The 24,414-nt window shown below is 50.3% G+C and overlaps 1 protein-coding gene and 1 long non-coding RNA gene across 3 annotated transcripts in view; one reads left to right on the forward strand and one right to left on the reverse strand.

Moving 5' to 3' along the window:
- Positions 1–24,131, reverse strand: part of LOC140906312 (uncharacterized) — a 102,566-nt gene extending 78,435 nt beyond the window's left edge. The window contains exons 1-3 of one of the 2 annotated variants that reach the window (XR_012157062.1): positions 23,771–24,131; positions 7,255–7,388; positions 1,801–2,463 (exon numbers count right to left, since the gene is read on the reverse strand). This is a non-coding gene — a long non-coding RNA (uncharacterized lncRNA). Of the gene's footprint in view, positions 1–1,800; positions 2,464–7,254; positions 7,389–23,770 lie in introns of those variants that run through there. The other variant, XR_012157061.1, reaches the window with a different exon arrangement.
- ARC (activity regulated cytoskeleton associated protein) lies at positions 6,766–13,336 on the forward strand. Its single transcript, XM_073329979.1, has 3 exons — positions 6,766–10,230; positions 10,884–11,043; positions 11,475–13,336. The coding sequence occupies exon 1, from the start codon at positions 7,308–7,310 to the stop codon at positions 8,523–8,525; it is 1,218 nt and encodes a 405-aa protein (XP_073186080.1). The 5' UTR covers positions 6,766–7,307; the 3' UTR covers positions 8,526–10,230; positions 10,884–11,043; positions 11,475–13,336.
- Positions 24,132–24,414: the final 283 nt, after the last annotated feature.

A 24,414-nucleotide genomic window follows, 5' to 3' on the forward strand; every position in this document is an offset into this window, starting at 1 on the left:
AAAGTGGGAAGAACTCGCAGGCTTCCCTGCTCCCAACTATTAGCAATAATAATTATAATTAATACCAATAAAGCACTCACCCTCTGATGTCCCCCACTTGCGAGCCCCCCACTGCCACAGAATGAGGGGGTTTCAACAAAGAAGTACAGTGGGCACCCACGCTTTGAGGAGGCAAGAACAGTGCAGGCGCTGATGTGAATTGTGTTGTGATTGGTATGTTGTGCGTTCTGAGTGGCGGTTTGAATGGAATGCAATGTTCCCAGTCTGGAGACGGATGACTAGAGTACTCCGAATGTATTATTATTGTCATTATTTTTTTTTACACATCTCTAGCTCTCCTTCCGACCGCCCTTCCCGCAGACGTTGCTTCCAGAAAAACAACCAACTGGCCAACAACCAACTGGCCGCAGGCAGAGCTGAGAGGGTTTGTGCACTGTTTCCTTAAATCTATAGCAGGAAGGCTGGGGGGTTGAGGCTGGAGAAGCCTCTAATCTAGGCTGCCCTTTTCAGTGAAGGAGGGAGAAAGGCTGGGCAGCTTATGGATAACGCTGTGGGTTTGTCAGCTCAAGCTATAACCCAGTGTTGCCCCTAAAACAGCACCCGTTCATGCACAAAAATCTCTCGCTTGAGTAAAGTGGTGCTTTAAATTCCAGCTCTCTGGCCCATCCAGGCAGTGGGAAGGGGGAAGATTGGGTGTGGCTGACACTCAGCCAGTAATGCAGTGGGGATGCTGTGACAGGTTCAATCACAGAAACCCCCTTGGGATTGTCACCTGATGTGCTGAGACTACCTCTGGGCCCATTTTCTCTGCCACTTTGGGCCTCCAGTACCCTGCCTTGTTGGGCCTCCAGAATGCCAGTCTGCTCCAACACAGACCCGGGGTCTGAACCATGCGCGCCAAAGCTGCAGAATTAACTGAAAACAGCTCAAGTGCTCCTGTCTCCAGCACCCAGACACCCAATTCCCAATGGGGTCCAAACACCAAATGAATCCATTTTACTCTGTATACAGCTTATACAGGGTCAGCTCATGAATTGTCTGCCCTCTATAACACTGATAGAGAGATATGCACAGCTGTTTGCTCCTGTAGGTATTAATTACCTACTCTGGGTTAATTAATAAGCAAAAGTGATTTTATTAAGTATAAAAAATAGGATTTAAGTGGTTCCAAGTAATAACAGACAGAACAAAGTAAGTTACCAAGCAAAATAATACAAAACACGCAAGTCTAAGCCCAATACATTAGGAAACAGAGTACAAATAAAATCTCACCCTCAGAGATGTTCCAATAAGCTTCTTTCACAGACGGGACTCCTTCCTAGTCTGGGCCCAATCCTTTCCCCTGGTACAGTTCTTGTCATCTCCAGCTCAGATGGTAACTAGGGAATTTCTCATGACTGGCACCTCCTTTGTTCTGTTCCACCCCCTTTGGCACAAGGCAGGAATCTTTTGTCTCTCTGGGTTCCCACCCCTCCTTCTAAATGGAAAAGCACCGGGTTTAAGATGGATTCCAGTACCAGGAGACATGGTCACATGTCCGGGGAGATCCAAAACCTTCATTCTTCCTGGTCTGACTCACAGGAAGGCTTGCAAGTAAACAGAGCCATTTGCAACCAATTGTTCTAGTTGATGGGAGCCATCAAGGTTACAAACCACCATTAATGGCCCACACTTTGCATAATTACAATAGGACCTCAGAGTTATATTCCATCTTTCTATTTTCAGATACAAGAATGATACATTTATACAAAATGGATGACCACACTCAGTAGATTATAAACTTTGTAATTATACCTTACAAGAGACCTTTTGCATGAAGCATATTCCAGTTACATTATATTCACACTCATTAGCATATTTTCATAAAATCATATAGAGTGCAACATCACAGATGCAGCTACAGCTGGAGTTAGCATAAGTCACCAACTACTAATCTAGTCCCGCTGGGCACCTTCAGTGTTTTGCAAGGCTAAGCGGAGAGGAGTTGCTCAAGATGGCTGTTGCAGTGAAGACAAGCCCATTGTTTTCTTTATTACAGTAAAGTTCCTTGTTCAGTATTAGAAGAAAACAACTGCCTTGTGACTTTACTGGAGTCTTGGGGTGTGGCCAAGTGGTAAATAATGAAGAGGACAGGTCACTGAGCAATCTGAATCACTTGTTAAGCAGGGTACAAGCAAATAATATGTATTATAATATGGCTAATGTATACATCTGAGAACAAAGAATGTAGGCCATGCTTACAGGATGGGGGACGGGGGAAGCAGCGACTCGGAAAAAGCTTTCGGGGTTTGGGTAGATAATTAGCTGAACATGCGTGCCCAGTGTGATGCTGTGGCCAAAAGGGCTAATGCCATCCTGGGCTGCATAAAAAGGGGAATCTCGAGTAGGAGCAGAGAAGTTATTTTACCTCTGAATTTGCCACTGGTGCAACTGCTTCTGGAATCCTGTGCCCAGTTTGGGTAGCTGCAATTGAAAAAGGATGTTGATAAATTGGAGAGGTTCAGAGAAGAGCCACAAGAATGACTAAAGGATTAGAAAACCTGCCTTATTGTGATAGACTCAAAAGGTTAAGGGGTGACTTGATCACAGTCTATACGCCTCCACGGGGAACAAATATTTGATAATGGGCTGTTCAGTCTATCAGAGGAAGGTCTAACACTATCCAATGGCTGGAAGTTGAAGCAGGCCAAATTCAGACTGGAGATAAGGCAGAAACTTTTAGCAGCATGTGTAATTAACCACTGGAACAATTTACCAAAGGTCGTGGTGGATTCTCCATTACTGACAATTTTTAAATCAAGCCTGGCTGTTTTTCTAAGCAGTATGCACTAGGAATTGATTTGGGGCAGTTCTCTGCAGTGTGTTATACAGGAGGTCAGACTAGATGATCAGAAAGGTCCCGCTGGCCTTGAAATCTATGAATCACAGGCTAGCATCATGAATAATTCCCCAGGGTTGTGGGCTGGTTTGCACAGCCCATGCAGAAGTTCACGCTGTCACGCCTTTGCGGCTCTGGAACCTGAGCTAGCCAGATTAGAGCTAGCTCCGGGTGTCAGCTCAAGCTGTAATCCCACCATGTGATTGCAGTGGAGTTGACCAGAAGCTGCTGTGGTGGGGGCCAGTTCTGCTCCAGACTAGTTCACGTTGCGAGTCTTCACAGTAAGGCTCTAGGCAGGGCAGATACTGCAAATGCAGCACCTTCTGCCTGTTCTCAGCTGTGCACCTCACTATGCAGCCGACATGCTTTCCTTTAGCACCTTGATTTGAGCTGCCCTCCTGCATCTGTCTTGTAGATGGGTAAACTGAGGCAGGGAGGACATTTCTCCCCAGGGTCACGTAGAGTTAGGAGTGCAGCCGGGATTCAAACCAGGAGGGCCAAGCCCATGTTATTTCCATTGGCCATGCAGCCTCCCCTTATGGCAAATACAGGACCCACACAAACTCGTTGGGGTAGGCGTTCGTCCTTTTGGTTGACAACTGCCACTGATACCCCAGGGGAAATATCTCTCTAGGGCCAGCGTGTGACATGAAAGCACAGGGGGCTGCAGGCAGCATCTCTGCACATCCCTAGCACGTGCAGGGAGCTGTCTCACCCCACTGCAGGTGGCCAGGGGAGCTCTTCCCCACAGCTTGCCTCTTGCCCCTCCTGTAGAGGCCGGTGCACAGGGGGGTTGCTGTGCTCTGGGGACCCCAGGGTTCTGGGGGGAGCCCACACTCTTAAAGGTTCAGGCTCAAACTCAGCCCTGACGGGACTCCACTAGAGAATGATGAGCTGCACCAGGGATCAGTCCAGCCCATTGTTCTTTTGATGGTCTGTCTGGGTTTTAGGCGCTCTTTCTCCCATTGCACTCATTCTGGTGTCGGTCTAGTTAGCCCTTTTCCCCTCTTCTGATGTTTTGTGCCTGATTCTGATCTCACACAGGGTTAGCTCCAGGGATCTCAGGGGAATAAACCCCATTTTACCCCAGTGTCAGTGAGATATGAATCATGTTCTTTCTATTTAGCTTTCTTTCCCTACCTCTCTCACTCCCTCCTTTTCTTTCTTTCTTTCTTTCTTTCTTTCTTTCTTTCTTTCTTTCTTTCTTTCTTTCTTTCTTTCTTTCTTTCTTTCTTTCTATTTCTGCTCCCCTCCCCTCTCTCAGCAGTATGGGAGCTGGCCGCTCACTTCCCGCCCTGGTTTTCTTTTCTCCCTTTGCCCAGTGTCTCCTCTGCTTGCCAGCACTGGCTCAGCTCCACAGATGGCAGGGAGATTGAGAGCCTCTCACCTCCCCTCCTGTTCTGCTCTCCAGCTTGTCATCCTCTCCCCCGCTCGTGCCACCCATCCGATCAGTCTGGGCACGAGGGCACCGTGTGTCTAGCTCAGTGCTCTGCACCATGATGGCAAACGATAAACAGTGGCAATCATAATAATTAGGCATCAGAGTCTCCTTTTCCTGTGACCCTCCTGGCCCCGCTCTTCTGTTTGTCCCTCTCCATGGTTCCAGCGACCCTCTGTCTGGATCTGTCTCTCCCACTGTCCCCATTCCGCTGTGTCTCTCAGTGCCAGTTCTCTTTCTCTCTCTCTTTGCTTCTGGCTCCCCTCCTTCCTTCCTTGCTGCCAACTCACCTTCCTTTAATTAGCAATACAAGGAAAACAGTTGTCATGGTATTTTCCACCAGCCAGACATTCCCCAGGAAGCCCAGAAGGAACCCCACACAACCCCCAGAAATGGGAGGGAACCAGTGCATTGCAGAAAGCAGAGCTGGAATCAGCCAAACTGGATCCAAAGCACCAAACGGTGCCATGCAGACCCAGCCTAATCTCCCGGCTACTTGGACTTTGGGCGCGGGGTTTGTGTGTGGAGTGAGACACAAGTTGTTATTTACATTGTGGGCTGAATTCATTGCTGGTGTCACTCCAGTGTTCGGTGGGATACAGTCGGGATGGAGCTAGCTCTGTGTGTGTGTGTGAGCACGCGTGCGCGGTGGAAGATGGGGGAGAAATGTTGCACAGTGGCAGGTGTCCAGTTAGGTGTGCAAAGTGTGTCCTCTGTTGCTGCAGTTGTGCAAGCAGTTCCCCAATTCACGTGCACAACTGTGGTGACTGGGCATGCAAAGCAAGACACCTGAAAACTGGGTTCATAATCCGATTCACTCACTTAACTCACTACATTGGATGTGGGCTGGATAAAACACCTAAGACTGTCCTCTAGGGAATGACCCAGTGCTGCCCATGCGGGATTGTTCTTTTTCTTCTCTAATTTCCATGAAATCCCTGAGACTAGCCGCTTATCAGCCAGGGAGGTTTAAGGCAGGATCCCTGGGATATCGGTCCCATGGCCAGAGGGGCCTAGAAGGCAGCTGGTGAGTCTAGCAGTGGGATACCTGCTACTATGGGACCAAGGGAGGAGGAGAAGCACCCTAGGTCCATGGCATGTTACATCATAACATGCCAGGAGAGGAGGGTGCACCAGACACCCGCTGAGAGTTGTGTGGCTTGACCTCGGCCACTATGGCTTTGTCTACACATTGCCACCACAGCTCCTGTGAGAGCACCAGAGGCCACCAGCCTTTGAACCACTGTATCAGCTGGCTCTCCTCTGAGCAGGGGGTCGTTAAAACGCTGGCAACTGCTGACATCCTGTCCACGCTCAGGCTCCCGCACTCCCTGCCAGAATCAGAGCTGAACCAGCACTATTGACGGTAGGAGACGCTTGGCAAATAGCCTGGTGCGGACACTGCCTTGGCATGGCTGGCATGCTGCCCAGAGTGTAAGGGGGAGACATCCACTGGGGACCAGTATGAGCCACCTTATTACATAACACTGAGAACCCTCTGAGTAAGCGACTGAGGACAGCTCCTTCCTCCTTGGGACGAGAAGACACACGCACCCACCCCACCACTCCTCTATCCGTATGACGGCTTTCCGGAAGGGAACTCTCTCTGGAAGGGAATCCTTTATCCATTGGTTATATAAGGCCCTGATCTCCTTTTATGGTTGTCTTTCCTGCCTTGCCAAGAACAAATGCAGCTTCAGCTATGTCTGTGGGCTGGCAGAGCAATTAAAGCATCTGATTCAAGCTTAGTAAGGAACGCACTTTGGATGGGCGGATTTAATTTGGTGGAAAACCCAGATGAGATTTCCCCCCTCCTCTCCCTCTTTCCCTCCCTCCCTCCCTCCATCACAACCATCCCTAAGATAGCAGTTGGCCTGGTGTCATTAAATGACTGGTACAACTTCCACCTCCCAGAGCTTTAGAAATTCTGGAGTGTTTTCATTTGAATCCGAGTGACTCTGTCCACTCCGCTCCTTCCCCTTTCTCCTTTCTGCTGAATTATCACAATTTCCAACAATTGCCTGTGTGTATGCAGGGGGTGTGCGGGGGACTGTGGGCGGCTGGCTTGGTGTGACACACTGAATTCATATGCGTTTCCCCCCCTCTGTGAGCGCCGCTGGGGGAAGCATGCTAATGATGACCTGGCTGAGTAAATAGTTGAGCGATGAATAAGTGCTTTCTGGGAGTTGAAAGGCAGAAGGTGGGATTACTCATCCATCCATCCAACTGTCTCCAGAACCTTTCAAGTGCTTCTCAGCGCTGAGGCTGGGGGTGTGCGCGAGGGGGCGGGAAGCAAAGGGAGTGCTGCCAAGATTTGGGTTGCCACAGCCACCGGGCCCGCTCTCCTCCAATGAGCGCGGAGCTGCGAGTGGAGGAAGAGGCAGGGAGCCACCCACATGGGGAGCTGTGCGAGGTATAAGTACAAGGGAATGCCTGAGACAGGAGCAATTCCGACCGGGAAGCAATAGAGCTCTGTGTCGCTTTCGCCCGGCGCTCGAAGTTAGCAGCAGTTTGGAAGGCAAAGGAGAAATCGCTAGGATATTAGCCAGCAGCTTCTAGCTGTGTGTGTGTTTCGGCAGAGGGAACTCTCGGCTGATCAAGATCCCGCACTCCGGAAGAGGACAGCAGACACGGCGCACGGTGGGAGATCCCAGGCCGGGACGCCCTCTCTTTCCCAGGCACTCGCTGCCTGACAACATCGCCCTAGGCACGTGGGACCAGCACGCTGGGAACGGCCTGAACGGATTTGCCACCGACTCCGTCTGGCTGCAAAGGGGACTGGACAGCTCTCCTTGGGGTGATATCTGACTCGGTTGTGTTTGTGTGAGACGTACTTGGGGAGGCAAGAGGGGGTGGTGTGTGCCTTTCGGGAGAGGATTTAAAAGCAGGGCGGGAGTGTCACTAAATTAAAAGCCCGGGGTAACCACTAGGGTTTTACCTCTAGGTCTGTTGCATTGCTGCTTGGTTTAGCCTGCTCACGCCACAGGAACCATGCAGCTGGATAGCATCACCAATGGGAGCGTCCACACCTTCCAGGGGCATCGCGGAGTAGCCAATAAGCCCAACGTGATCCTGCAGATAGGGAAGTGCAGGACTGAGATGCTGGAGCACGTCAGGAGGACCCACCGGCACCTCCTCACGGAGGTGTCCAAGCAGGTGGAGAGGGAGCTGAAAGGCTTGCAGAAATCAGTGGGGAAGCTAGAGAATAACCTGGAGGACCATGTTCCATCCACGGACAACCAGAGGTGGAAAAAGTCCATCAAGGCCTGCCTGGCCAGATGCCAGGAGACCATTGCCCACCTGGAGAGGTGGGTTAAAAGGGAGATGAATGTCTGGAGGGAGGTGTTCTTCCGCCTGGAGAAATGGGCAGACCGGTTGGAGTCTATGGGGGGTAAATATGGCCCCGCGGACCATGCCAGGCAGACTGTCTCTGTCGGGGTGGGAGGCCCGGAGGGCAGGAGCAATGACGGGGAGATTTATGATTACGCCCTTGACATGAGCCAGATGTACGCACTGACTCCCTCTCCCGGGGAGATAACTAGCATGCCCCAGCCCCATGACTCCTACCAGTGGATCACCGCCCCGGAGGACGCTCCGGCCTCCCCGGTGGAGACCCAGATCTTCGAGGACCCCCGGGAGTTCTTGAGCCACTTGGAGGAATATCTGAAGCAGGTGGGAGGGACTGAGGAGTACTGGCTTTCTCAGATCCAAAACCACATGAACGGCCCAGCTAAAAAGTGGTGGGAGTATAAGCAGGACTCGGTCAAGAACTGGGTGGAGTTCAAGAAGGAGTTCCTGCAGTACAGCGAGGGCACTTTGACTAGGGACGCCATCAAACGGGAGCTGGATCTACCCCAGAAGCAGGGGGAACCCCTGGATGAGTTCCTCTGGCGTAAGAGAGACCTGTATCAGACACTCTACACTGATGCAGAGGAGGAGGAGATTATCCAGTATGTGGTAGGCACCCTCCGGCCCAAATTCAAGCACTTCCTGAGTCACCCCTTGCCCAAGACCTTGGAGCAGTTGATCCAGAGGGGGAAGGAAGTCCTAAGTGACTTCGACCAGTCAGAAGAGCCGACCCCCCAGAGAACCCCAGAGCATCAGCCAGGGGACTCAGCTGATAGCTTGACACCTTCAACCACAGCTAGTCCCATTGCCAGCGATGAGACGCAACCCGAGCCCCCTAGCCCACCAACTACGGTGATATGAGCTAGTATAACTATGGGATTGGCCTGTATTATACAAAGGTGTGGAGGGGGCTGATTTAGGAAGCTTCTCCTTAGCGAGAGGTTCTGGCTGTGACCAGTCATGGCTGGACTCAGTCCAGTGGCCCTCGGCAGAGGAATGAACTTTGTTTACGGATGGGCCACGTGAGAACGTAGCTGCCCGCCTCACCCGAGTCATGTGACAGGGATGGTGCGAGTCTGAGGATACTATTTTAACCACTGTGGGGTGGACAGTTTTATGATACTCCTGGAGTAGCTAGACTGTTCCCCTCTGCAGAGGCAGCCACCCTATGCTGGCGCCTTTCAAGGACTTCAAACAGGTGCAGCTATTGACCAAGAGTTCCCACCTACCCACCAGTCTCGTATCCTCTGGAGAGGGGCCCCCTTCCTCAGTGGAACATCCTTGTTTTGACACTTGCCTGTCTCTGTCATACTGACGGGACTTTGTCCACCCCAAGAAGAAGCCACTGGCTTCTGCTTCCTTCGCAACCTCCCACCAAAGCTTCAGGGCAGAAACTTTTTTAAAGTTCATAATGGTTTCGAAGTGAGCCTAGAACTTGCAAATGGCAACTTTAAGGGGTTTGATTAATTTTACCACCTGACATTGTATCTCACCCGGCACCTGCTCTCATTTTTCCTCCCAGGGGTTCTCTCCCTTTCTCAGCTCCTTCTCTCCCCGTGGGTGACCCATGCCAACAGGCCGTTGCAGCAACAAGGGAAATTTCATCCCATGTCCGCTGCTACCATGGAGAGGGAAGCCCAAACTTGCTTCCCACCATCCCTCCTGGTGGCAATTCAGCACGTGCTGTTTCACCACTAAACTGGGCACAACTAAACCTTTGTTCCTTGCTGCATTAGTCTTCTCTAGCTAAGATTCAGGACCAGGCAGATGAATGGGGATAAGCCAGAGATCTTTCTACTTTGGGGTTGTGAGATGGGGCAATCAGACAAGGCACCAACGTTGTACAGGGGTAAATTCCTATTCTTTTTTTTAAATCAAACAAACACACCCTGAACTCAGAGCAAATATCCCCCAAGCAGCAAAGCAAGGCCCCTCCATTGGAGATGCCAGTACAATAGGACATCAGAAGTCCATTTCTGTGGAACTTTGCCACAGGAAATCAGAAACAAAGTTAAGAGGTGCTACACGTGTTGGGTCCCAGACCCTGCTTGCAAAGAAGACTCCTTGATGGCAGATCTACAGACACATTGCTTTTGGAAGGTCTGATGTCCTAGGTGTGAGGAGTCTGATGGATGAACTTTGTCTAAAACTGATGAACTTTCTAAACCAGCCCCTTCGTTCTGCAAGCTGGTACTAGATGGAGCTGAAATTGGGCTCTGTGCTACTTTTCCACGTTAAATATCAAAGACCAGAACTGACTGCACTTTGACTAAAGCATGAAGATGGGACGTTTGAGACCTTTGAGACAGGACGTTTGGACCTTCTTGATCTTCAGGCCTGTCTAACGTACTGAGGAAGGCTTTACTGGGGGTGTGCTAACAACAGTGCCCCACACCACTGACGGTTGCACTTCAGCAACTGCATAGCATCCATCACCTAACAGGCAGCATCAGCACGTGAGAGGAAGAGAGAAACTACAAGTAGTAGCTGGAATTTCCCTGGGACTCCGCAGCTGCCCCGGTGGCTCTGAAAGCCTTTGGGTGCGACTCCTTCCCAGAGGCTGAAGGTAAGACAACTTCCCCACTCTGCAATTAGCAAGTGTTAAGGCAGGTGTCATAGGAGCTAACTCAGCCCAGGGGTGTGTGGGTCCCACAGCAATGAAGCCAGGGGTGTTGCGCCAAGACTGACCTCGGCCCCTAAACTTAGGTGCGCCGCTGAAGCGTGTAACGCCAGAGAGAGGGATGGCGATCGCATAGCATGGCCCAAGCAGGTACAATAACTCAGAGTAATGGGAGCGGATCGAGCAAAGGGAAATGAAATGCATTGAACTGTGGGATAATGTCCCGAGGGGAGGGGTGGGACATTTAAAACAGGGATGATGACTCCTCCTGCTAGCTAAGCAACCTACCAGCTCCCTCTTTAGCACAGCTGAATAAGCGACTGCCTCTAGACTAAGAGGTTCCAAGTTCAAGTCCTGGGGATAGTAACCTACACAGCATGAGTTGAGTCTCAGGACCAGGGACTTTGCCCATGTCTGGGTCAGAGAGCAAGCGTTCTTTCCTTGCTGCTGAGACATCTTTGCTTGGCTGTGACTGAATGTCAGTGCAGAAGGGGGATCTTTACACTAGCAAGCTGAGATCTGTGGGAATGGATGACAGAGTGTCAATGCAAAGTAGTATCTGTCACTGTGGCTCACGTGTATTATCTACTCTGTTACAGTGACTCACTTGGACCCTCCTCTGAAGAATTCATTTCACACTGCTCCTAGCACAGAAGAAAAGAGGCTTAAATTCCAAGGGTTCAGCAAGGGGGAGCGGATGTCCGAAGTCAAAGCCACCGTGTGCCTCATCTGCAGTCCTGAGGGAAACACCCAGACCAGGTAATTAGTGCTCGGCCAGACCTTTCCGAACCTCCTAAAGGGTCTGATGCCAAGTACTGAAGGGTGCTCGATGCCATTGCATGCACCACCCAGAGGAGTTTATTCCTGAGAGGGGGAGTGGGCATCACAGCCTTGTCTTCTGCTTATGACATTCAGGCCACCAAGCAGCCATCAGGGTCTGACCCAGGCCACCTGGGGTATGTTTACACAGCAAAGAAAACCCCACGGCTGGCCCGGGCTAGTCTACTGGAGCTGCGGGGCTGCGTAGACGTCCAGGCTGGGGTTGGAGCCCGAGTTCTGGGACCCTCCCAGCCCGCAGGGTCCCAGAGCCCAGGCTCCACCCTGGTGTCCTAGCCCTGAAAGTATTCCCTCCCTCCAGCCCCTGCTCCATCCTGCACCCTCCACTTAATCCTGCTTGGTGTTGCTTTTAGGGATTGCTGCTACTGTTGCTGAGCTTCTTTCTGTACGGCCGAGAGCCGCTGTTTCCATTGGGAAGAACGGGAGACCTCAGCACTCCCAGAAGAGCCTTCTGCCAGAGAAAGAGGTGATGGGATGAAAGAGTGGCTTGAAAGACACGGCGATGAAGCGTCAAAGAGGGAGCTACAGCCGCTGAGCAGAAAAAACGACAGGGATGGCGCTGGTCAAAGCTGGGCCACGCTCAGTAGACCAAGCTCTGTATAGACGGAAAGGCAAAAGTAGGCATGAAGAAACAAGCTGGTCCTTGGACTTTGGGGACAGCAGGAATGCTGGAGTTGCGCTATAACTGCACAATACTCGCTGCTGATTTAGGCGTAACTGAACCCAGGGAATTGGAGGCTGATGGGGCCTGGAGGAAAGAATCGATTCTTGGTTGTGAACTGAAATCCTGCTCTGATTCAATTTGCCGAAAGCGACAGATCCAAGCGGGCCGCGAACCCTCCTGGCTGTTAATGTTTTAACTCATTTGACCTAAGTGTGGGTAGTTTAGTTTCACGCAGGTAGCCATGGTCAAACCTCAGTAGCTTTGGAGGTTCAGAAAAGCATCCTGGAAGCCAGATGCTTGTCTGAACAATGTGAGTCTGCACAGCTGGGCCGGCCAACTCACAAGAACAGACCCTCTTGTGAGATAATAGACACTTCCTGCTTCTGGATGGGCCAGAATTACCCCAAGAAGTGGGTTTCTTGTGCTACTTTGGTGCTTTTCTTTCCGGCCAGAACCAGGAAGTGTAATGGGGTGTGAAAAACAATCATGCTAGTGAAATTGACCCAACTTTTTTGAACATCAAGAAAGTTTTGGTTCATGTGTCGGGTGAAGGGTCGGGTCGGTTCTTATTTCTTCCAAATCCACCCGTTCCGTGTGTGTGTGCGTGTGTGTGTGTATATGTGCGCTGAGCAACCAAATCAATCCCAATAACCAAATTCTGCAGCATTTTGTTACATTTGACCGAACTGATGATATCTGATGCATACTCCAATGATCAGTCAGCAAAAATGCCCGGGGACCAGATTATGTGGATGCCACAGGAAGCTGGCAGCTAGGTAGACCACAAGGGTAAAAATCCTTTCTGTTTTGCAGTGTTCAGTGCGAAGGCTTTTTCAGGGACCCTCAATATCCACTGCCATTGCCTTTGGGCATTTTCTTTTCCTGAACATTTATTCTCACTTTGTTAAATAAATGAAGCTAACCAAGCCATGGCACCTTTTGGCCCTGGGAGTTTTTTCACCTGACCTTTTGGCGTATGCAGAACTGGATCTCTGGTACTGGTTTTATTTCACTGGTTGCTCCTAGCAGATTGGAGCTTTACTTGTAGCACCCTGGTTTATATAACCAGCTCTTCTTGAAAGGACTGATAGTATTTCTGTCCCAGGGCAGACTGACATGCGTGAGTTGGTGTGTGTTGTGTCTGTTGAACCGAAACAGAATTCAACTACTGTATCATTTTGTCAGGCAATTTTACATTTAACTCTGACAAAGCTGCTACATAGGTTTATTTTTACTATAGATCTTATTAATTCATACGGTATTGTATAAAAGGTGACTGTTTGGTGTCATTACAGGTCACTGTATTCACTACATTGGGTTAGAAGCCAAAGGTCTTTGCACGGTGAAATAACTTGACCTAATTCTGACTATCTGCTTGTTTATTCCTCATGTGTCACCCTGGCGTTACTGACTCCCCCAAAGGGTGTCAGTCGCTGGAATCTGTCAAAAGAACACCACCACCTTCTGTTTGCCATTGTAGCAGAGTCTGTTCTTAGAAAAGAGCCTTTTGTAGATTTATTTAATAAAACGCTGAAACATCTGCTTACACTATTCCGCTTCTTGCTCTCCGTTCTTTACCTACCTCGTTCCCTGCAGAGTGAGGTACACGCTAGCCTGAGAAAAGCTGAATTTTCCCACCCAGAAGAAATTATTTAACCCCCTACAATCCTACTGTCGTGTCTGCAGGAACAAAATGCTATTTTAAAGTACATATTTCCCCTTAACCCTGCGGATCCTGCATCCATCCTGGATGCAGCAGGCAATCTAATTATCAAAAGGGGGGTCCCAGATCTTTGTTTTGTGCTCTGCATGGATATGAGGTGCAGGACAAAGATGGCTTTAAGTCACTATTAGAGGGTGGCCTGGCCCTTTAAGAGGCAACAGCTCCAGTCCATCTGGGCCTCATTAACAGCCTCTCTATAAAGAGCTGGAGGAAGAGGGGTGCAGGAGTGTGAAGGTGCAGAGAGTTGAAAGCTCTGGCAGGCTGCAGGGAGAAGAAGGTGGCAGAAGAGTCTTGGACTTCAGGGGCCAAATGACTCCAGCCAGGCAGGGCCTGCCAAAAGCACGGGAAGTCTCAGTGGGAAGGTCTGGATTGGCTCCGGGGAAAAGTGGTCTTGGATCCTCTCTGGGGAGAAGCCCCAGGACTGAGTATTGTGAATTTTATACAACTAAATTAGATCCCAAAGAGGGATGTTTTTAAGGACTCTGGATTGGTGGAGTTAATTGAAGGGGTGCTGGGAGAAAGGGAAACTGAGGCAGAATGCTGCAGAGCCATCTAGGGTGGGGAGGCATTTGTCTGGTTACAGTCACCTTTGTCCTCTCCCAATTCTGGGTCCAATCAGAGGCAAGTTATGGCTGCCTCCAAGCTGCTCTAACTACACGCAACTGCCCAAAGGGGATCAGCAGCTCAGAATAGCCAGAGCCCAGTAGCACGCAAGCCATGCCCATCTTTCCCAAGTGCCCTATGTCGGGAGCAGCGAGGAGGAGAAGGGGAGAGCCATTATGGTGGCCCTTTCCAGCTGGGAAATCTCTCTACAACACGGATATTTTCCATTGACTGGGTCCAGGGCAGTGTAAAGGGACCATACCATGGAAGAGAATCTAGCCCAGTAGGTGAAGTGAACTTAGGGCTGTTGAAATGTGCTGGACTGACCGAGCTGGAGATCGCTCTTTCTCCATAGCACGGCACAAGATTCTGCACTGCTCTTGCACTTCAAACCTGACCTGGAGGGACCTCTTTTCAGGGTGAGGGTTAGTTCAGCCTCCATGCCTATGGGCCAGTCTACACTGGCTGCTGCAGCAGTGCTTTAATGAGGCTTGTGTAGTCACGGCGGAGTGCTGGGAGAGCTCTCCCGGCGCCCTAAAAAACCACCTCCACGAGGGGCGTAGCTCCCACCGCCGGGACCCACGCTGTCTACACCGGCGCTTGACAGCGCTGAAACTTGCTGAGCTCAGGGAGGAGTTTTTTCACACCCCTCCGCAAGAAAGCTGCAGCGCTGTAAAGTGCCATTGTAGACAAGCCCTCCTGGGTGTGGCTCTGTGTCCCACCTAGTGGCACCAAGAGAGAGAGAGAAAATGAGTCTGCGGTACAGCTTTAACTAACAGGCAGCTGGCTTTTCGCTCATGCCAGAGAGGCCCATGCACTAAGCTCCCGAGGTCCCCGGTTCAATTCTACCTACCAACGACCAGGGTCTGTCTGTCGGTCTTACACCTACTCAGTAACCATCTCATCCAGTAAAGGGGGACAAAGCTACACTAGCAGAGGTTAAAATAAAATATTTTTTAAAAATCTATTCCCCGTAAAGTTCAACAATAAACAATAGCCGGGAGCACGGAGGGCTTTATAGATTAGCAAGGTTTTCAATTTTGTGTCAGTCCCATCTGAATTTTAATCCAACCACAGCCAAATCATTGTTGTTTACCTATTTTCTGCTGGGGCAGCCCACAGGTCCCTGGGGAGCCACGGGGCTTAAACCTCCAATTAACAAAGAAATGCCTTATTACAGCTCCAAGCTCAGTCATTAGGGAGTCCCCAGGGATGTTCACAAGCTGCGACTGGATTGAGTCCAATCGACATGGAACCAACCTGAAACCCTTGACCAAACTAGGACAGGACCCTTCCTGAAGTTTCTTGGGGCCTGATCTGCTTTGGATTGGAGTCAATGGGAGTCTTTCAGCTGACTGCAATGGTGCTTTGGATCAGGCCTGTAGGGAGCGGAAAACAACCATTGTTTCCTGTTTGTTTCAAGCCTGCTTTTCATCCCCTGGTTTTGACTGGCCAAGACACCATAAAGAACGCAGTGGGTGGGACCTTTCCAATCTGGGCCTTCCTATTCGAATATTTTTGGATGGCATTTTTTAAAATCTCTGGGTTGTTGGGTTTTTTTGTTGTTGTTAGTTTGTTTTGTTTGTTTTTTAAATGAAGAAATTGGAATGGTCAATCTTGTCAATCATATTGACTGGCTGTTGTCAAAATCAGGCATTGGTGCGCGTAGAAGGGGACTGCTCCCCGGAGCCATTATGCTGCGGTATGGCAAGGGGTAACTAGGAAGGCACCAAACCCTACATTACTGACACAACAGGCTACAACAGCTCCACTCATCATGCCACTATGATGCTGCAATAACTACTGCCGTACTAGCCTGCTCGCTGCTCTGGTCACTGGAGATGATATTGTTCCACGTCCATTCCAGGGGATGCCACAGGCAGGCATCCCGTGTGTACGCTGCATACTCTGACAAAGCAAAATTTCGTGGCCCCGGTAGGGGTAGAACTCAGATTCTCCTTTGTTGAAAACAGGCTTCCTACCATCTGAGCTAAAAGAGAATCTCCTTCAGGGCTTAGCAGTAGAGGGCTGCTGACATGTAGTTGAACAGTTCTAATTCCACTCAGCAGACAGCGGTGGAGTGAGGCTACCAGTTTAAACACCATGCCAATGTTAAAATCATGGCCTTAACTCTGACCCTGCCCTGCATTGTGATACCAGCCCAAATTCAGCAGGGAATCTAGAGGCAGTCTATGTTGGTGTGACTTCTATCCTCTTCAACCTGTTAGTCACTGTGACAGGGTATACCAGCCTTTTTCTGCCCCCCGACATCCCACCCTGAAGGGAGAGTGTCACCTGGAAAAGAGGGGCAGTGAGTTTAGACCACTGAGCACGGCCTAGAGAAGTCACTCAGGTACTGTCAGAACCAACAAGGCTTGGTCCTCCAGTGACTAGAAGGGCTGGCAGGAAGCAGTAGCCAATCAGGGTCCACCAGATGAGATAAGAGGCCTCACCTGCCCCTCCATAGGGAGAGTGCTGGGTGACACTAGGGCAGGAGAGGAGTTCTCAGGTGCTAACCCAGAACACCCAGTCCTTGGACAGGGCCTCACAACATGACTGGGCCTTCAGTTGAAACATGCAACAAACTCTCTATTTTTGTAGTAAAGCTTGAATGCTCAGGTGGCTGGTTTTGTGTTGGCTTTCTATTAATGGTTAGTTTAGAGAGGAGAGGGGTGAGAGGAGAGGGGTAAGGCGAGAGGCACAATACAAAATAACAACAGGGAGAGGGGTGGGTGATTTCATCCCTCTCCACTCAGCTTCCTGGTTCCCGCAGCACCTGCTGTTTTCAGCACTCTGTCAGCTCCATGCCACCCTGGAGCTGCACCTTCCCCAGGGCGGCGGCAGCCCCCACCAGTGACACCCTCCTATCTGGAACCCGCACCCTGCATGACGGCAGCCCCGTTATCCACTGCCCACCACAATCCCAGCCAGCTCCCCCGTCCACCTGGTAGCACCCAGCAGCCACCAGCCGCACCTCCACCCCACATGATCCAGCGCTCTCAATTCCCACACCCCCTTCCCAGCAGCACCAAGCGCCTCCATCCTTGCTCCCCATCCACTTGGCAGCTTCCTCCCAACACCGAGCATCCCACCACCACCTGTCGCCCCTCACGGCTGCACACCATCTACAAAGCACTGCCCCAACAGTATCATTTGAAATGACTTTATGCTCGATGGATAAATTATTCAAATTAAAAAAATTGAAGCTGCAAAGGATGATGGGCTTGGAGGGTCACAAATCACTGCGAGCCGGTTTGTGTGGGGATGAAGATTGAGGCCCTCCCTCCATCTAGATGACCCATTAGGACATTTCCATCTCTAACAGCTGCTGTAAGATCATTGTGATGGGGCTTAGTCCCCATGACTTGTAAGGCAAGTCAGGTCCAGTCATTGGGATGGGCTGTGGCCAAGAAGCAGAGCTGCAGGAGCAGGGTTAGCTCCTGTGGTGGGGCCCTAGCCTGGAGCAGCGCCCTGAGGACCAGGGAATGAGGCAGAAGCCCAGTAGGGTGTAAGGTCAGTTTATGTGCTACTTAGACGCCCAGCAGGGAGAAGCCAGGGGGAGGGAGATGTCAGTTCTCTGGCCAGGGGGAAGAATGAGAAGGTGAGAGGTTTTTTGCAGGAGTGGGTGGGTGAGATTCTGTAGCCTGCATTGTGCAGTAGGTCAGACTAGATGATCATAATGGTCCCTTCTGACCTTAATATCTATGAATATATGACTTCGGACTGGAGCTGATCCCCTGGAGTGGGTAAAGGACCTTTGGTTTGGAGCTGAACCCCAGACGGGAGCTGAACTGTTGCATGATTCGGCCAGAAGGCTGAGCCACAAAAGACCCAGTGAGAGAATTCAGGGAAGAGGCTGTCTGGAAGCGGTCCCTGCGACTGAGAAAGTGCCTGCCAGAGAGGGTGAGAGGGACAAAGTCCCCTGCAATGCCAAGTCTGGGCAGAAGGGGGTGCCCTAGAGGTGAGGATGTGTGTTTAGTCACTGATTACCCACCCAGCACAGGACACTGTAAGTTACTCCTGAAGCCTGGCTCCCTGAATGGTGCTATACCCCTACCCCTCTGTCCCTGCTGCACAGGTGGAGTGGCCTGCCCCAAGGAAAGGCATTTAATTCTGTCCCCCTTGATCCTTAAGCCACACTGGGCCACACTCCGACATGTGCTAAGAAATATGAACAGGGAATCATTTTCTCCCCGTTCATTAGTAAACAGGCAGGTGAACCCAACATTTATTAGGCCAGTGCCTTGGTGTCTTTCGTTAGCATTTCCTCGTATTCATCCATTACCGGACTCTATTTCAATGGATCACATCTAGGGTCTGGGGAATTCGAACAAGCCTCTAATTAACCTTGGCAAACTCTGAACTGAAAATAACTATTCCCTTGCCTCCACCCGAGAGCTGCATTCTGGCTTCCGGCACCGAGCACAGCCTGCACCCACCAAACAGCCGCCCTCTCGTAAGATGCAGGGAGACCTTGTGTGAGCTTGCTGAGAAATAGCAAATAATCCAAGCCATAAAAACCCAACTGTTTCTGACACACAACCAGTCATTGCTTGGGAGAGAGTGCCTTGGCTTTTGGGAGGTGCTCTGTACAACACATGTCGGAGGAACTAGGTATATTGCCTGGAATGGGACACCCCTTGTTGGTGTCTCTTGGGAGGAAGAGGTGTAATATTGTAGGGTGCTGTGTTGTATGTAAGAATTGAAGGTAAGAAGGGATGGGGCACTGGGCTGGAACCCAGGAGAGTTGGGTTCAATTCATAGTTATCTAGGGTGCTGATGTCAGCCCATCGTATCTGAACACCTCAAACCTTTACAGCTTTGAGCCTCACAACGTGCATTAGCCTCATGTTACAAATGGGAAATTCCCCACATGTCCCAGATGGGAAACTGAGGCATAGAGCAACTGGATGATTTCCCCAAGGTCACGTTGTCAGTGGGAAATTGTGGGGCAGAGTAGGGAACATAACTTTTGTCTCCCAAGCACCAGGTCTGCTCCCTTGCTGTGTTCTGCCACCCATTTCCCTTATGATCTTGTGCAAGTCACTTAATCTACCTTGTGTCTCTGTTCCTCATTAGTATGAGGGGGCTAATACTTCTCTACTTCCCAGTCCCAGGGGTGTTGTGAAGATAAGGACTACTCATGTTTGTGAGCCACTCAGATAATGGGATGGTTATGATGAGTGTGATGGGTTAGGTCACAGAGATCCCCTTGGGACTGTCACCTGATGTGCTGAATTTACCTCTGAGCCCGTTTTCCCTGCCAGCTTGGGACTCCAGAACCCTGCCTTGTTGAGCCAGACATGCTAACCTGCTGCAATACACACCCAGGTCTGGGCCAACGCCCCCAAAGCTGCAGGCTACCTATCTCCAGCACCCAGACACCCACTTTCCAATGGTATCCAAACCCTAAAAGAATCTGTTTTACTATGTATAAAGTTTATACAGGGTAAACTCATAAATTGTCTGCCCTCTATAACACTGATAGAGAGCTGTTTGCTCCCCCAGGTATTAATCACTTACTCTGGGTTTATCAATAAACAAACGTGATTTTATTAAGTATAAAAAGTAGGATTTAAGTGGTTCCAAGTAATAACAGACAGAACAAAATAAGTCACCAAGCAAAATAAAACAAAACATGCAAGTCTAAGCCCAATACATTAAGAAACAGATTACAGATAAAATCTCACCCTCAGAGATGTTCTAATAAGCTTCTGTCAAGGTTCCTCCCCCACTCTGAACTCTAGGGTACAGATGTGGGGACCTGCATAAAAACCTCCTAAGCTTACTTTTACCAGCTTAGGTTAAAACTTCCCCAAGGTACAAATTAATTTTACCCTTTGCCCTTGGAATTTCCACTGCCACCACCAAACTTTAACTGGGTTTACTGGGAAACGTAGTTTGTGCACGTCTTTCCCCCCAAAATCCTCCCAACCCTTGCACCCCACTTCCTGGGGAAGGTTTGGTAAAAATCCTCACCAATTTGCATAGGTGACCACAGACCCAAACCCTTGGATCTTAGAACAATGAAAAAGCATTCAGTTTTCTTACAAGAAGACTTTTAATAGAAGTAAAGGAATCACCTCTGTAAAATCAGGATGGTAGATACCTTACAGGGTAATTAGATTCAAAACATAGAGAATCCCTCTAGGCAAAACCTTAAGTTACAAAAAAGACACACAGACAGGAATAGTCATTCTATTCAGCACAGCTATTTTCTCAGCCATTTAAAGAAATCATAATCTAACACATACCTAGCTAGATTACTTACTAAAAGTTCTAAGACTCCATTCCTGTTCTGTCCCCAGCAAAAACAGCATACAGACAGATACAGACCCTTTGTTTCTCTCCCTCCTCCCAGCTTTTGAAAGTATCTTGTCTCCTCATTGGTCATTTTGGTCAGGTGCCGGCGAGGTTACCTTTAGTTTCTTAACCCTTTACAGGTGAGAGGATTTTTCCTCTGGCCAGGAGGGATTTTAAAGGGGTTTACCCTTCCCTTTATATTTATGACAGCTTCTTTCACAGACTGGACTCCTTCCTAGTCTGGGCCCAATCTTTTCCCCTGGTACAGTCCTTGTTAGTTCCAGCAGACATCTTAGATGGAAACTAGGGGTTTTCTCATGACTGGAAGCTCCTTTGTTCTGTTTCACCCCCTTTTATATATTTGGCACAAGGCGGGAATCTTTTGTCTCTCTGGGTCTCCACCCCTCCTTCTAAATGGAAAGCACCAGGTTTAAGATGGATTCCAGTATCAGGTGATATAGTCACATGTCACTAAGACTTTGTTACCCACTGGCTGGCACACAGGTATACAGGAAGTCTTACAAGTAAACAGAGCCATTTACAACCAATTGTCCTAGTCAATGGGAGCCATCAAGATTCTAAATCACCATTAATGGCTCACACTTTGCATAATTACAATAGGACCTCAGAGTTATACTTCATATTCCTAGTTTCAGATACAAGAATGAGACATTCATACAAATAGAATGAATATATTCAGTAGGTTATAAGCTTTGTAATGATACCTTACAAGAGACCTTTTGCATGAAGCATATTCTAGTTACATCATATTCACACTTATAAACAAAAAGAAAAGGAGTACTTGTGGCACCTTAGAGACTAACCAATTTATTTGAGCATAAGCTTTCGTGAGCTACAGCTCTATCAATTCCCAGGCCACCAGTAACACAGGATCATTATATCCTACACAAACGATATGCACAGAGCCCCACTGAAATGCAGCCACCTCTGGAGTGGAGGGTCACAACCAACTAGTACATGGCAATGAATGGGAAAGGTTGGAAGGGGCTTAATGATGCTCTTTTGAAATGTGAAAAATGGATCTTTTGCATCCAGGCAGCTGCAAGTTAGACACAAGGCGCAGTTTAAAGGGCTTGGTCATAAGGATATCCATGCCTAAGAGTTAATGCACTAAGTCTGCCTTGGCAGGATGAGTCACCCGGGTGGGGTTTTGAACTCGCGTGGTGTTGAGTTCAGTTCATTACCGGGTCACTGTCGGACATTTTAGAAGGAGGAAGGAAAGAAAGTTTGGGGCCTGATCCAAAGCCCAATGACTTAATGGGGCAGCCCCTCGTTGAACGTAAGCCAGAGGCTGCTGGGGGCAAAGGAAGATACTTGGTAGGGGGAAGATCAGGAAGCCACAAGAGGGTGCTGGAGACAATGGGCATGTCTATACTGCAGACTAAGTCCAGGCTGTGACTCAGGTTTGAGCCCACGGCCCTCCTTCCATCCACACACAAATCAGTCTGACTCAGGGCAGCAAGCACTCCGGACTCGCATACTATGACCCTGCTAGCAGGGTGGATCAGAGCCCAAGTATCACTGAAACTCGGGTCCAAACCCCGTCATTTGTGGATGCAGCTCAAGCCACAGACGCAAGTTAGAAGGGCTGCGTAGTGTAGTATGGACGTGTCAGCCTGGCAGTGAGACCAGGTTTACAATGCAGTGTGGATGTACCCAATAAGAGCCAAGGGCTTAGGTAGATTTACGGAGCTGTAGGGGAAGCAGGAGGGAATTTGTGCCAGGGCAGAGCTGGAGAGTGTTGTCTAAAAGCCAGGTAATAACTCTGCCTTGCGCCGGGGAACAAAGGGGGCAATGGGGGTCCAATTACAATTGCAATCGCCTAAGTGTGGATGCAGCTTCCTGCTAGTGCGTCTCTGTGCATGGGATGGGGCGTGGTTAGCTGTGCCCCTGCCCCCGTTCTGCACTGGCCAGTGGAGCTGGCTGGGCAGGGAAGGAAAAGGGTCCCGGGGGGATGAGGTGCCGCCGTGGCATGTTCTAGCCCCAGCGGAGCCAAAGGAAACCAGAGCAGTGCTGGTGGGGAGGGGCAGCTAGAAGCTTGGTGCTTTACAGGCTCCAGCACAGACTCTGCCCCTCAAGAGCAGCACCCCGTTAGCCAGGGGTGTTTTCTGTCGGGGTGCCTGCAGTCTCCCACTCCCTTTGGGACTGGATGCTAGGCCTGGCCCCCAGCCTGGGCTCTTCCCGGCATCTTTCCTGTTGTCCTGCGGGACCAGACGTGCGTCCTCCTAGCACCTTCTCATCCCGCCCCTCCCAGCACCCCCCGCCACCCCAGCCCAGATCCATGTCACCCCAGCCAACTGCCTCTCCTCCCTCTGTCCCACCCAGCCCCACCTTTCCCAGGTACCTTCCTTCTTACCCAGCCCCACATTTAAACTCCTTCACCGCCAAGCCTCTCTGCTCCCCTCACCATCCCTGTCTTCTGGGGTGGGGCAGTGACTCTTGCTCCTCTCCATCTCCCGGCCTGTTGGGGGTGGGGGGGGATCAGAGGGGTCCTTCCTTCACCAGCCCTTGGGGGGTGGTGCCCCCCATGAGAACACAGAGTAGGGCCTCTGAGGCCTGTAGCTCAGTGCGATGGCTGGAGCAGGCTTTGCTGTGGGGAGCAGAGGAGGCGTTCATGAATGTTCTGGGCTTGGGGAAGGGGTGGCCTTTACCTATCAACCCTCTGAAAGGCCCAGTGAGACTATGTGGCGTCCCCCCCAATTTCCCTTCCTGCCCCCATCAGAGGGAAGAGAATGAAGGCCCCTGCAGGAAGTCAGGGGTGACCGCTGGGGCAGGAGGGCTGGTGGGCGAGGGGCACTGACGTGGGCAGAGGGAGGGAGAGCTGGTTTGATGTGGGGGCCAGGAGAGAGAACCACCAGGAAGAGGCGCCTTATGGATTCTTTCCCCCCATCCTTCCTCCCCTTACCCTGATCTGGATCCGGAAATGGCTCCCTCAGGACTTTGGATCTAAATCTCGAGTGGGCAGCAGCTCCCACTCCCACACAGCCCCTCTCATGGGGGAGTTTGGATTCTCAGGTCTGACTCATTTGCTGTGTGAACTGTCAACCTAGAGATGGAACAATCCCAGGCCCCCTTCCCAATCACCCTGCCGCGCCATCCAGTTCACACTGGAAATGAAAGCAGACCAGCCACTGCAGTGTGGTATGAGGAGACCATCTTTGCCTGTTTATGGGGAAGAGCCCTCCAGAACCATCCACGCGTTGTGAAGTCAGCACATAGTCTGGATTCCCCCACGCAATTCTGTTCAGCGAAAGCAACCAGGCGTCTCTGTTTCCCCACCCACTCGCCCCCCTCCCATCATCCCAGCGAGCACTGGCCCCTTTCCTGCGCTGTACCTTTTTGGTGGAATAAAGATGGGCCCTCTGTCTCCAGAGCTGTCGATCCAGTCCGTCTTTTGCTGGCACACAATTGACTTAGGGAAACAAAAACAACGCCCTGCGGTGAGAGGCTTTAATGCACATCCAGAGCCCGTTTCTATGACACCAGGGTTCTACCTCTCAGAAGGTGTTAGGTGTCAATCAGGATTTCGCTGCTGGCAAAAACGGCCCAAGTCTCTATGGAAACGAGACGTAGGTTATTACGGCGCCAGTTGGGCTGCTGTCTGCAGAGATTCCCATCCTGAATATTCACATTCGTATACGATATTAATATTGCCTTTGCTAAAAAAAGGGCATTAGATTCTCCCTGGATCTGGGCAACACTGTCTCCTCCTCTCACATCTCAATGAAGAAACGATGCTCTGAGCCTGAGTTTCACGTATTCACCTCCTTTTCGTACTTATTAAACATGATTTAATGATTGATGCAAGATGGAAATGCAGCTAATGGCAGTCCCGTGATACAGACATTATAGGAATGAAAGGGATTTGCAACTGCTATGCAACAGGACTAGTGGTTTAGAGCACATCCATTTCTGGGGTGTTCAGCTTGAAAAGGGTGAATTCCCTTTAAAGGCCTCTCAGGTTGGAGCCCCCAGAAAT

This window comes from Lepidochelys kempii, chromosome 2 (assembly GCF_965140265.1).
Source record: "Lepidochelys kempii isolate rLepKem1 chromosome 2, rLepKem1.hap2, whole genome shotgun sequence".
NCBI classification, from domain to species: domain Eukaryota; kingdom Metazoa; phylum Chordata; order Testudines; family Cheloniidae; genus Lepidochelys; species Lepidochelys kempii.